Below are 13,523 nucleotides of genomic sequence, written 5' to 3' on the forward strand. Positions count from 1 at the left end.
CTTTAGATCCATTGTCCAATCACAGAGGTACATGTAATCGGCTTGAGTTCATAGGTTAAGGGTAGCAAGGTAAGGAAGAAATGGTAACCGGCACTATGGGGTTGTGAGTAAACGACTGCCATGTTTACAGCTCACTGAAATGGCTCGCATGAAAGGTCGGATTTAACCGCCATTCCGCAGACCTAAGTCGTCTGTGGCTCCGTCGCCGCGTGCGACCGAAACCCACGGAGAACCGCGAGGAAGGCGCGTCGGCTCAATGGCGCTGGTCTACGAACTAGTTTGGCGTATGTTGCACGTCCTCCTCCACATCCACAGGACGCTGGTCACCTCGCTGCGCGTTTTACTCAGGAACTGGAACGGACAGACGTGGAGGCGGGCGGTTGCCGCGCTCCTCACGCCCGCTACCCTCGCGGGGTTCCCAGACACCCAGAAGAGGCTGGTCCTGGAGATCGGCAAGCGATCTCGCGGTCGCTGCTCGCGCCCGAGCGGGTGTCTCGTGGAGAAGCTCCCGGTTCACGTCGGCCTGTTGATCGTGGAGGAGCAGCCGAGCTACACCGACATCGCCAACCTGGTGGTTTGGTGTATGGCGGTCGGTATCTCGTACGTCAGTGTCTATGATAATCATGGTAAATGTTTTTTAAATGCTAATATCCATTGTGCTTTGGCTTAAAGGTAATGCTAGCTGAGGATAGTACATAACTGGTTGAAGTTTTTATTGTGAACATGTCGTGACAGTGTATATCTATCCATATCCATGGACCTGGACTTTGTTGCAAGCTTGTCAGTGGGACACAGCATGTCTAAACGGCTACAGTGACTTCAGCGTATACCCGCCACATCACCCTACTAGGGGCAGAGCTAGATGCTGCTACTGCGTAAATCTAACGCCAGAACCAGATCACGAATGGTGCTCTTGAACGCAGCCCCATGTGTGAGGCAGTCACGGTACCGAGTGTAACGGTGGTCGGTCACCTGATCAGTGATCAAGTGGAAAACTGTGAGGCAGATGCCAATCTGAGGTTTTTACATAATTCCCGGGTTCAGCAGTGCTGATTGAATATATGCCTTCACATGATCTCGGTCTACATGTTGCCCACTTTGTTTATCAATGGTGAAGCACCCGTTTCAATTAACAACATAAGATTGGCTCCATGTTTGCCCAACGTTTGACTTCAAACATGGCCATTATCCGCTCTTCTAAGCTGCTTTTAACGAAGACTAAATTATGACGCCTTTATTCGACTGGTGCACCATCAGTGCTGTCAGTGGAAAGCCCGTCTGTCTGGTGGTGATCTTATTTTAGTCAAATGTCGGGCAAAACATTGGCACTAACTGCTGTTTTATGGATTTAAACATTCGTTTCACCCCTAATAAACAAACAAGTAATTTGCGGTTGTGGGTAAAACATAAAATGTACATTCTGTACTGTTTGTTGTTCACTACGACCCAGTGATGTGCTATGTTGTCACCAATAATGTTTCTATAATTCATTGAAATTTTCCTTGTTCCCTGGCAGGTGTTTTCCGGAAGAACGACACGCTGCTCCTTGAGAAGATCGTGAGGCAGCAAGACCGCTTAGGTCTGGAGGACTCTAAATACAATGTTGAATTCCTTAGCAATGGGAATACCGTGCACCAAGACCAGAGTAAGGATTTACTTTTACTACATTCATATAGGAGATGCTTTTATCAGAATAAACCTGCAGTTCTTTTGTCATTAATAGGTTAGTTAGGCATTAACTAGTCTTGCTCAAGAAGTGAAGAACGTAGAGTGGACTTTTGGGTTAAAGCAAGAACATTTCGGCTAGGAGTACGACTGCCCGACTGCCTGACCACTCCTATCAAAGATGAATCATCCTGGTAAGAAGGCTGGGGCTAGTGGGATGCAGTTGAAAGAAAAATAATGCATAGCTGCATATGCTCCCATTGTGTTTATTAAGCAAATACATTATTATTAATTAATTATACATTACAATGGAAACCATATGATGCAATGTATTAAGGTACACTCTTTTTTTATTATTATAAAAAGCCATTAATACTACATTGACTGAATATTGTTTATTTGTTTTCAATGACCTTGACCTATAATTTGTTGTTATTATTGTACATTAAAAAAAAAATCCACGTACCACCTGCTGTGCCCTTGCGTACCACAAGTGATATGATTCCACAGGTTAAAGACCTGATCTAGCCCCACATGCCCTGTGGGTCACCTCACCTAGTGATTCCATTGAAAACTGGGAAGAATGCCAACTTTGTAGTACCTAGTTTCCGGGTCAAACCAGGAAGATATGGAGCGTCATTGATTTTCTTATCTAAACTGGATTGTTTGTTTAGCTGGATTAAAATCTATGTTTACATCTCCAAGAAGCGCTTTGGTCAATGATTTGCTCAATTGACATCAATTCAAATGACTGTTATATGAAGCCAATTCAGGTCGCCTTGTACTGTAGTAAAATCAAGTAAAATGTTGAGTGACACATTACTCCTTTTTTTTTTTTGTCCTTTCAGTTTGCAGTCTACTTCCCTGTTTCATTGAGATCATGGCACAATAATATCCAGTTAGGGATTGTTGGGACCAATATGGATTTACCTTTGCTTTAAAACTGGAGGCAGGGTGAATTGTCTTCATATGTATTCCTCTTCTCTTTCCTTCTCAGTTGTTTCCGGCCAGCCGGTCGTGAAAGTCCTGTCCCCAGAAGATGGGAAGCATAGCATTGTTGAAGCAGCCCGGCACTTTTGTCGCACCGTGGAACAGAAAGAGAAGACGTCTAAAGATATCGATGTCCCCGTGTTTGACGCCCTGCTGAGAGGTGAGCCGGAGTCATGCGTCTGTCAGAGACGTTCACCTTGGTTTAATGTGCATCTTAATTTGGTTAAAGGTGCAATGTGTAGAACGAGGGCCATCTAGCCGAATGGAACTGTCAGAAATGTAATATAATATTAATATGTACGTTTTAATTAGTGTATAATCCCATGAAAATAGCAATCTCTGTATTTTCCTGACCCTAGAATGAGCCCTTCATATCTAACGAGGGAGTGGGTCCTCTTCCACAGAGCGTGCCTTGTTGCACCGCCATGGTTCTACAGTAGGAAGGAGGTGGAATGTTATCCCCATGGCTACGACCCATCTGTGCTATGTTATGCAAGGGATAATGTGTAGAACGCCGGTCATTATCGGGAAAATAAGTCCAGACAGGGCTTTTTTCTTGCTTCGCCCTAAAGCGGCTTATTTTTGATAATGACTGGCGACGTTCTATACATTATCCAGCATATTACTCGGCTACTTGTCAAAACGAAAAAATAACTTCACACGGTGTGTCTTTTTACAATTAATTTGTTACCAGCATTCGTAGTGTTGATCAGCAGAGAAATAGTCTGCCAAAGACGTTGACGTCGCTTAGCAACCAAATACGCTAGAGTTGAGAAGTTACCGCACTACTTGCAGAGTGATACGAAAGAGGGCAAAAAAATCCACTTTCCTTGACAGCGATCATTATATGCTTAGCAATGGTCATTATCGAAAAATAATTGACCGTTGGGAAGGCCCATGCAAGTGAACGGAGCGCTCCACAGCACTGAGAAGAGCCGTGTAATAAGAGTTTATAATGTTTTATATGGACTACGCTACACAATGGCGTTATTCTATGAGACGTTTGATTTTGAGGTATTTTCCCAACTAAACTAGGCTATCACTCTTTTGGTTGAAGTTGGTATTTACAATAAACTGTTGCGATACAACTCCAATAATCATGTTATGAAAAGCACCCTTTATCCACGTACCGTAGAGCAGGTAAACATTGGCTTGTAGCGCTGAATGCTATCGAGATTAATGATCAATGCATACAACAGATAGCGATAATTATAAGTCAATGAATGTAGTCCACAACTTTATTTATTTAATGTTTATTTCAATATATGATCATATGATGATGTATGCATCATAGTGTTTTTAGCCAAAGCTAATTCACAACTATGGCTGCATCCAGAGGACTGGGAGTTGAGAAATATAAATAAACTGTCCAGTAAACGGGCTTCTTACCTTAACTGTACCTGGTTAAACAGATCTGTTCACAGCAAAGAGCCTTCAAAATCTACCGTGGTGCGGTTAATATACAATTCTTTTTTAAGATTGAATAATAAACACCACACCCCTACAGTCCTTTTACTGATGAGATATTGGATTGCTGAGTTGTGGATGCATTCATCAATGATATGTTATGGTTATGAAAAAAATAAGGATTATTCAACATTTGAAGAGGTTGTTTCGCTAAAAGATGCCAACAGATAGTGTGAGAAAGCTAAAATAGCAATATCATCCCCAGTGGGAAACATGCAACCCTTCTTACACGAGTGTACAATGATAGAATGGCTTGAAGCAGTGGCTATGGTGCACCACTCTGTATTGTTGGATGTGGATTGAGTTTCCTTTAGTAATCTGGAAGCTACCATATGCTGTGGTCTGGAAGCAAGATCCGGACATGGCTCTAAGCCACGGCCCCATTTTCAAGTGTTGCTGGTAATGCAAGCCAGCAACACTAAACACCCTTTAACTAAACAAACAAAAACGACCCCTTTCGCTTTCCCCCGCCCTCCCTACGTTTCTCTGCAATTGAGAAGTGCTGCATTTCCCTCACATGTGACTGACATGCACGGTGGTTTCCCAGATCAAATCACTGACAACATGCCCATTGGTCAGAAATGGTCTAAAATCTAAAAGGGCTCATCGAGGCAGGCACATTCAACCTTAAACGTAAACTGTCACAGCTCATTTCTCTTACTAAAAGCTAACAGATGGCTGTCATTTTGAACAATTCAACACAAATAGCTCTTACCTACAGTACCTGGTTAATCACATAACTGAGTCAAAATCCAAACTATTAAAACATTTAACGTTTTTCTTTCTTTTTCTTTTTATCAGAATCGAAGAACATTCCAGACCCGGAGCTGGTGATGAAGTTCGGCCCAGTGGACAGCACCCTGGGCTTTCTTCCGTGGCACATCAGACTCACTGAATTTGTGTGAGTATGCATGGTTTCACCCTCGGTCAGAATAAGGCTTCGGTGTTGACACATTTTTACGTTGGAACCAGACGAATCTGCAAGCTCATGTTTGGTTTCCTCTGGGTTAAGAGTCGGCCCTGCTCCTGGTCAGACGTCTTTCCAGCAGACCTGGTCCGGGTCGGGCCAGTCGCAACCGCTTATCTAGGGCGGGTTTGATATGATGATTGTACAGTGAAGCGTGCCCTATGGGAGTACCGTTGAGGAATGTTTACAAACAATCAAGATGGCTACTTCAGCCCCAAAACACTGTTATTTCCTATTTCATAGTACTTGAATCCTAGCTGAAAAAGGGGGTTCCCTGACCCTCAAGTGGCTGTGCAAACCCAGCAATTGACACGTCAATACTTGTCGGGTCTGTCTCTCCAGCTCCCTGCCGTCTCACGTCGATGTCTCCTATGAGGACTTTCTGGTTGCACTACAACGGTACTCCACCTGTGAACAGCGGCAAGGCAAGTGATGGGGAATGCAGCCCGCTCCCCTTCTCTTCAGAGAACACATGGCCAAAGGGAGCTGGACTGGATGGGGCGCCTGCCCGGTGTGCTCTCGTCGTTTCTTGCCTCCTGGGCTCCATACCCTTCGTTGCCTTCCGTCGTGGAGGAAAGCGTACTCTTCAGTGGATTGAGACGAGTAGCCAAAAAGTGTTTTATTCATCATCTCCCCCCTTCCATAAACATGAGATTTTTTTGTGATTTGTATTCAAAGCTTTCAAAAGGATCACTATGCATTAAATAAATTAATAATGCAATGCGTCTGTATTTCTTAACGTGCTTTGAGTGTTTCAGATTGGTGATCAATTATTGTCTCGTATCATAAAGTCTCTTGATTTAAATATAACGGTTTCTAATTAATATTGTTTTTGACAAATGGAAGTTCCCCTCAGCTGCTTTCATTTTAGACTGCTAGGCATCCACAATATATATAACGATGCCAAATGATAATATTATACAATGGGGTGGGCAACATCAATTGTATTATTTCAGGCAAATATGCATATCTTTGTATTGCCTAATGTCAATAATAATCAATTATGCCATTTGTATATGTGCTTCATCTTAAATGTAAACGATCATAATTGCGTTGCGGTGACCACTCCAGCACTTGTTCCCCTATGCCCATCCTGTGGTGGGAGCGGTGTCCCTGGTTCATAGGATATGAACCATATGATCATTCAGGATAACAATATTGGTCAGGTATTCATGGAGGTGTACTATAGCCATACTGATGGGACTGTGGTACCCTGGAGGGAGCAAGCCCTCATCCCATGCTTGTAGAGGTCAAAGATTCGTCTTCGCTGGTTGCTCTCAGACAGTCCAGCCAGCTGACGGACTAATCGGAGGCTGACGATCTAGGAGGTGGTTTTAGTTTAGAAAGAGAAACAGCGAAAAGTGTGCACACTCAATAACGTACGCAAATTGCATTTTAAAACATGTAACAAGCATCATCTGTAACAAATAAAATAGTCACTATTTAATTATCCAACTGGACCACGAAGCCTAATAGGTAAGGCCTTGATTATGGTCCAAAGATCACGCTCGGCCCGGCACAACAGGTCGACAGGCTTTTGGCAAGCGTTTAGTTTTAGTTTTTTTCTGGTCACTCCTGTCCCTCAGGGGCCTTTAAACGACAGATTGATCGGTTGAAAATAAATAATTGATTCTGGAAACACAGCAAGGCAATTATTGGCTTGTTTAACTAATTTACGGAATGAACTTTTGCTCAATCCCAGTGAGTGCTCAACCATTCAACATTGAAATCATGGCCTATTATGTGAACATGTCCAAGTCCTGGTAAGCACGGTGGTAAGTCTTCAATTTCACCGGTAACCGATAGCTTTATTATAGAATATGCTGCTTGCTCAAAATTTGTTTAGGTTAAGGTCTGGCAGTGCGACCAAACGCATACGTAGTTATTAGGCTGTAGTTTTATAATAGGAAATTTTAACTGTTCAAAAACTCATTGCACCTGTAAAATAGTGTTTGGCTCCTTTCATTGTGTGTGATGTGGTTATGCCGTGAAAAGGTTAGGTAACATTTGGTGTGATATTTAAGATGACCATCCAACAATTGTTTTATATATATTTTAAGAAACCATACACATCTTAATTGGAAATTTGGGAATGGAATAAGCAGGAGTCAAAAGCATTCTTGTATAATCATGACACGATTTGCCTGAAATAACAAAAACATAAATTACTTCTATTTTTGTTGAGAAAGGCCTATATAGGCCTAATACTCTATCGTAGCAGTATGCGCCATACAACATTTACTATGATCAATTACTGAATTATTTATTCACTTTGATGGCGGATTCCCCCCCTCTCCCAATTATGCTAATGGTTCATTCCAACAGGTTAAATGCTCTGGGACCAATTAGCGGTCAGCAGCAGGTAAGTGGCAGACATGGCAGGACAAGACAGCGAGAGCACGGGGGCCGAGTTACACGAACAACTCGCGCTCTTATCCACGGCTTCAGTCGAAGCTGAAGAAGAGCATGGCAACTCTCAAAGCAGTATTGGAAACTATATAGGGATTCTCGATTTAAGTGATGAAGTACTCCTGCTTATATTACGTAAACTAGATCCCACATCACTGCTGAGACTCGGGGCCACTTGTTGTACCTTGTTTCGAGTTGGTTCTTGTAACTCTCTGTGGACTAAACATTTCCAGGTAAGTGCATATTTTCTTTTGCCATAAATCCTTGTCTGCCCTCTTTCAAAAGTAGGAAAATACTTAAACCAACGGCATATCTGCGTTTCAGGGCTCATTTGAAGTCTCCCTCGCTGCTCCTGCTGCCTGCTCGGTTCCTGCCAAAGAATACTTCCGCCTGGTCTTCATGTGGAAGACTCTGTTTAAAAACCTGCACTGTAACCGCTTTCTCCAGGAGGTACTCTTTGCAAATGTACCCTTTCCACCTCATCAGTACTGGACCCAGTGGCTGGTCCTTGAAGAATGCGTGCCCCTCCCCATGGTCAGGCTGCCCATGGAAGACATCCAGGCGATCTGGGGGATGGGCTGTGAAGCTTTAAAGACGGTTGAAGGTAGGCTTGACTGCCATCACTTATGATCAGGCGTTGTTCATACAGATGCACTGGTGTGGTGGGGCTGCAGATGGAACACCAAAAATCTTATAAGAAACATTTGCAGCAATGGCTACTCACTAAATTGGGCTACAATAGTGGACGTATAAGGACTGTGGGTCAAGTGATTCACTAAATAGATTTTTCAATATCAAGAACTGACTCTGCCCATAACTTTTGTTTGAATTTTTGTTTCATATTTAAATTGTTAAAGTAATGCGTGTATGTTATCAGGAAAATGTCTGTCCTACTTCCTCAACCTTTTTTGGTCCATAAGACAAACATTTTATGTGCATTTCATGTTTAGTCTTAAAATAATGGAAATGCAGATTAAAGTAGATTCACTTTAAGAGCTATTCTAGTGTAATTTGTTAAAGCCATCAGTCAGCGATTGTTGAGTGAAATGCGGTCGATGGTGCCTGCCTCCACATAAGCTACTTTAAATGTTGGACTACTCCTGGCTCAGACTTATTTCTACCAAGGCATCTCTTCCGTAACTAGTTATGGCTATCATTCTTGCCTGTCAATGAGGTGTGAGAAATGCTGAACTTCTTGATGGCAGGGGTGGGACCGTTCTTGTGCTCTTTTATAACTCAATTCATGCACACAGCAGCTTGACTGGCTAGGCTCAGTTGCACGATATACAGATTTGACCATGAATGCTGTTTTCTATTTATTTTTAACAGTTGAAGAGGACAGCGACACGAAGTTTGAATGGTGTAAACTTCATGGTCTAGCCTGTGAAGAGCATGGGGACGTTTCCAAGGTCTTTGATTATGTCCTCAAACGGCAAGAAAACAAGGGTAGGTAGCATGACTTGTTTAAAGGGGTGAGTGATCAGCCATTACAAGCTGTTTAAAGTCCTGCATTTCCCTGTGTTTTACTGAAATCACAAGGGAGTGTCTACCTCGCTCTATGATGGATGAATGACATTTGCTACAGTCCACGTGTTGGCACTTGTGTTGTCACTAAAACACAGAAGGCAGATTTTCAAATGGCTTGTAAAGGCTAATCACTCACACCTGGTGGCATAATATCACTCCTTTTTAAAAGTCAAAAATTCCTTTCCATGTAGCCAGACAGGGTCAGCTCAACTGTAACTAACTTGTGAAATTGATGCCTAAGGAAATGGTGCTACGGTGTATTAATGCCCTACAACGGCTCCCTTTAGATCATGAGGTCCTCGAGGCCATGTTTCACCAGTACACAGAGCACCGTTTCCAGTGGCACTTCAGCTACTGGCTCTTCAAACAGCCACCCCCCTTCAACCGCCAGCTGCACGCCATCTTCCTGCAGTGGCGCAAGCACAACAAGCGCAAGGTGTCCAAATGGGCTGCTCCAAAGTGTGATGTGGAGTACCTGGCCTCCCTGCACCCAATCACAGCAGACTACTGGAAAGGAAGGCTGGCCCTCGGAGATGAGAGCGCTGGTGAGTTAGGCTGTCTAGAGATGGTGCACATCAACATGTTCTCCAATCACTTGTTTAGTTCTGTTTTACTTTATAGGTCAAACTGAGCAAATGATTGGTGTTGCTTGCATGGTTTATTTATGCTATTATGCCCTAAACGCATTTATAGTTATGAAAAATATGATGGCACAGGTAATTCTGAAAGGAAGAACATGAATACAGTGGTAGCCATACTGATGACCTTCACTCTCTATATAGAAGAGAAGGTCCTGGGCAAGTAGTTTGTCCATTCCTGCACTATAGCCACTCCCTTACACATTTTTATGCAAGTTTGGTTTCGTACTGAATTGAGAGAAATAACGGTTACAATACCGGTCTGGGTGATCAAACCATCGTAACGGTCTCCTTGCTTTACTAGAATATCAGTTCTCAATGTCATTCGTCAGTATTGCTTCAGATTCTGCCCTTGAGCATTTGGAGAGTGAGCAGTGAGTGTGCCTTCCATGGAAACATAGCACTTTCATCTTTTGGAATCATTGTGTCAATTAGCACAGTTTAGACAAATGCCTGTAAATCGCCATTAAAGTTCCATATTGTAAGCCAGGACATGGGGGTTAAATGGTGTGATCACTGAGACCGGTATTGAGCTGATGCTTGTGACAGCAAAGCCAAATGACTGCAGCCATTCTGGGAGCATTGGACTGTTATGTTGGCCTGGGCAATAAAACAATAAATTATCGTATCGTGATAGACTTTTGCTCAATATCATTATAAAACTTTTTCAATGTATCGATAAGAGACTAGACCGCCGTAATCTAGCAGCTGGGTTTGTTACACAAATGTTCCATACTAATTTACAATATTTGAGGTTTTTTTATTGTATCGCCATTGTTGAAGTATTAATTAATCAATTAACAGTGTAAGGTCAAATTAAGTGTTAAACAGAAGTGTTTAAATCCAGCATGGTAATTCCTAGTCTTTAAAGTCATTAAAATTATCAATATGATGACGTTATATTGTGATGTATTTCAGCTATATTGCCCAGGTCTAGTTGGTAAGGTTTTTTTGGTAATTTAGTATTTAATGTAGAAACATTATTTTGTTTCTTTAGACTAGGCTATGGTATATTTGCATTGTAGGATTTTACTTGAGTCCTCAATATGGAGAATTGCCATCAAAAGAAATCCCATGATGCATTCTGATCAAGCCCTATTGTCATTTGAGGTTTGGCAGGTGTGCCTCAGGTTCCTCTTAATCATGGTACTTCCTTCTTTCCAGGCATCCAGTTGATAGAAAATTATTTTTCAATGTGCAAATCGCTGGTGGCTTGGATTCTGGGGCGTGACTGGGGAAGGCTGAAGCGCAGAAAGGTAGAAAATGTAGTTACTGGTTGAAATGATTTTCACAAATGTGAAAATTCTGCTTTTCATTTACAAATGCAGTCAGACTCACGGGCATCCCTATAAGTATCACTGCACAGATCAAAATATAAGCATAAAGAATGGCCATTTTAACAGTGACGCAGAATAAACTGTCAGCTGATTACAGTTTTTGTTAAGGAAATGTACTAGTTTCTTGTCATTGTTTGGATGTGTCCCTTTCCCAACAATTTCAAGTGAGTGCCTGTGACAAGATGAGGGAAACTAAATCTGTTGACTTGCTCAATTGGAAGATGACATTTCCATGTTGTGTAAAGATGAAATTGACTCGTTAATAAAGCTGCATGTCCATTCTTTGCTCAGGTGTACGAGGACACCTTGGACGGGGTGTATCTTGTGCTCCGTAGAGAGGCCTGGGAGGGCCCGGTGGACCACCAGAGATTCTGGGAGGTGGCAAAGTCCCAAATGAGCCGGGTTTGTACCCTGGAGGAAACGGCCGCAAACTATGTCAACTGGAAGATGATTGAGAACCTGCCTTACTACAAGTAAGCCTTGACTGTTCAAATTCATTGACCCATTTACTTGGCAGGCACAACATAACTGAATAGAACAAATTATTTTAGATGAAATATAATTAATTTATTCTTTGAAAATCAACAATTTCAACTTGTGCAACCAACAAATAACTATACATTTTATTTTTTTAAATGCCATTTATTTAGTTTTTTTTTTAGACATGCGTGTTTTGGGTGGATTTATCGGTGCTAACGTGTAATCTGATCTCTTCAGGCTCTACATGGTTTCAGGAAACGCAGTCTACTTGGGTCATCTTCAAAACTTTCTCCAAAGGAAGCGGCTTGTTCACAGCTGGATCAATTTAGAAGACAACGCCTGGGTTCGAAACCTGCTCCCTGAGGACCTCTTTACAGTACTAGAGTATCACAGTAAGATCAGCCAAGGTGCGTATGCATCTTTGAAGACGTGTGCACTTGCATTAAGTGACCACTCGCTTCATTTACTGTTCAGTACTAGGTAGAACCCAGGGCCATGTTTACTTTAAAGTAAAAGTTAACTACATTCCTATAGCTTTGCTCATGCCTGAATTGATTGACTGTATGGCCATCGGCGTATACTGATCTGTCTAATGCGTTGAACTAGCATACGAGTGCTTTTTGTCCCATGGCATTATCCTGCTGGAAGTAGCTATTCGAAAATGGTTGACTAAATATATTGCTTAAAGACGCCATGAAATGAGTTGTCTTCACCATGGTGGCTTATTAACATATTGTTCAACAGTAGAGTAGACGTAAGCCATCTGCCTTGGCCCATGTGCCCTGGTACATGAACACCTGTGGCAAAGGCTATAGAAATAGTGTTAAAAAAATGATTACCAAATACTTTCAGAACAGCTGCATCAATGGCACTTTGTAAGTGTGCTTGTAAAAAATTGTGTAGCTGATTTATATTAAAACAGTCAGACTATGCAGAAGGTGGGGGGGGGGAAAGCCACTGACCCTTGCTGGGAACTAGACCCTTAGATTGCCATGTCCAGTCAATTCTGGGAAACTCTGAACCAATATAGCAGCTTTTAAACAGCATCTAGCATGGTACTCCTCCTTTTTTTTTTTTTTTTCATAATCAAACTTTGATGACAAATGGTAACTTTGACTTTATTGGACTAATTTAGGTTAACAGGGATTTATTTGACTTGTACATCAATGTAGTATTGGAGGAACACTTGGTTGCTGTTCTAGTTGGTATTGACTAATGCTTATTTCTTCTATCTTCATTGCAGATAGCCTTCATGGAGATGGTAACCTGGCTCAGTTGAGCAGACTTGTCTGGCTGTATCTAAACTCGGGACAGCTTCTCTACTTGGAGGCAATTAAGGGGCTGGTACTGCAATACGCTCAAGGCTGTCTGTCCTACTTCAATGAACTATGTCCGTTAGAAAGACTGAACAACCTCATTGTTCCCTAGCCACATAGGTGGCCGTAAAGAACAATAATATTGAGCCAAGTTTTAAGGTTTCCCGCTTGGTGCTGAATCTTGCACCAGAATATGGTAATGTTTTTTACCCCCTATAACTCAATGTGCAGGAAAGAGCCCAGGAGTCATTGTATTTTAGACAGTTACGCTTGCGTCTAACAAATATTTTTAGATCAGCATTTTTAAATCTTTTACTTTTTTAAATCATGATGCATTTCTTTTCAGAAAGTGGCAATTAAGCTTTTTTACTCAATCACTCTTTATGATATTAAGCTTTTTTATAATAGCATGTGATTTTATGATTGTGTAATCAAAATGAAATATTTGTTTGCTAAAAAGAAGGTTCTTCAGAACCCTTAAGCTGCTTTCTGCGTGCACTTTCACAGGAGCTATTTTTCATAGCTTTCATGTCACTTTTAGAGGTTATTCAACATCAAATGTAAACCCTCTAATGCTGCTGTTTTGCTTTGTCAAATAAAGCACATTTTATTGAACGGAACCATCTTGCTAAAGTCTCATTTTTGCAACATTTAGACTAATTATGTTGTACTTGGGTCAGTTACTGATCCAGGAATTGTATCTTAAAATATTTATCATAAATGAAAA

At 41.8% G+C, this 13,523-nt stretch overlaps 2 protein-coding genes across 2 annotated transcripts; both read left to right on the plus strand.

Annotated features, from left to right (window-relative positions):
• Window positions 1-64: 64 nt before the first annotated feature.
• nus1 (NUS1 dehydrodolichyl diphosphate synthase subunit) lies at window positions 65-5,812 on the plus strand. Its single transcript, XM_084483755.1, has 5 exons — window positions 65-626; window positions 1,517-1,645; window positions 2,663-2,815; window positions 4,924-5,023; window positions 5,432-5,812. The coding sequence occupies exons 1-5, from the start codon at window positions 257-259 to the stop codon at window positions 5,520-5,522; spliced, it is 843 nt and encodes a 280-aa protein (XP_084339881.1). The 5' UTR covers window positions 65-256; the 3' UTR covers window positions 5,523-5,812.
• A 1,652-nt stretch (window positions 5,813-7,464) lies between these two features.
• On the plus strand, window positions 7,465-12,908 carry LOC311364297 (uncharacterized protein; the record flags this gene model as incomplete). The annotated part of the gene is made up of 7 exons (XM_084484285.1): window positions 7,465-7,731; window positions 7,823-8,102; window positions 9,313-9,570; window positions 10,828-10,919; window positions 11,292-11,473; window positions 11,718-11,887; window positions 12,724-12,908. The coding sequence occupies 7 exons, from the start codon at window positions 7,465-7,467 to the stop codon at window positions 12,906-12,908; spliced, it is 1,434 nt and encodes a 477-aa protein (XP_084340411.1).
• Between the last annotated feature and the right edge of the window lie 615 nt (window positions 12,909-13,523).

This window comes from Micromesistius poutassou (assembly GCF_964030765.1).
Source record: "Micromesistius poutassou genome assembly, chromosome: 19".
NCBI lineage: Eukaryota > Metazoa > Chordata > Actinopteri > Gadiformes > Gadidae > Micromesistius > Micromesistius poutassou.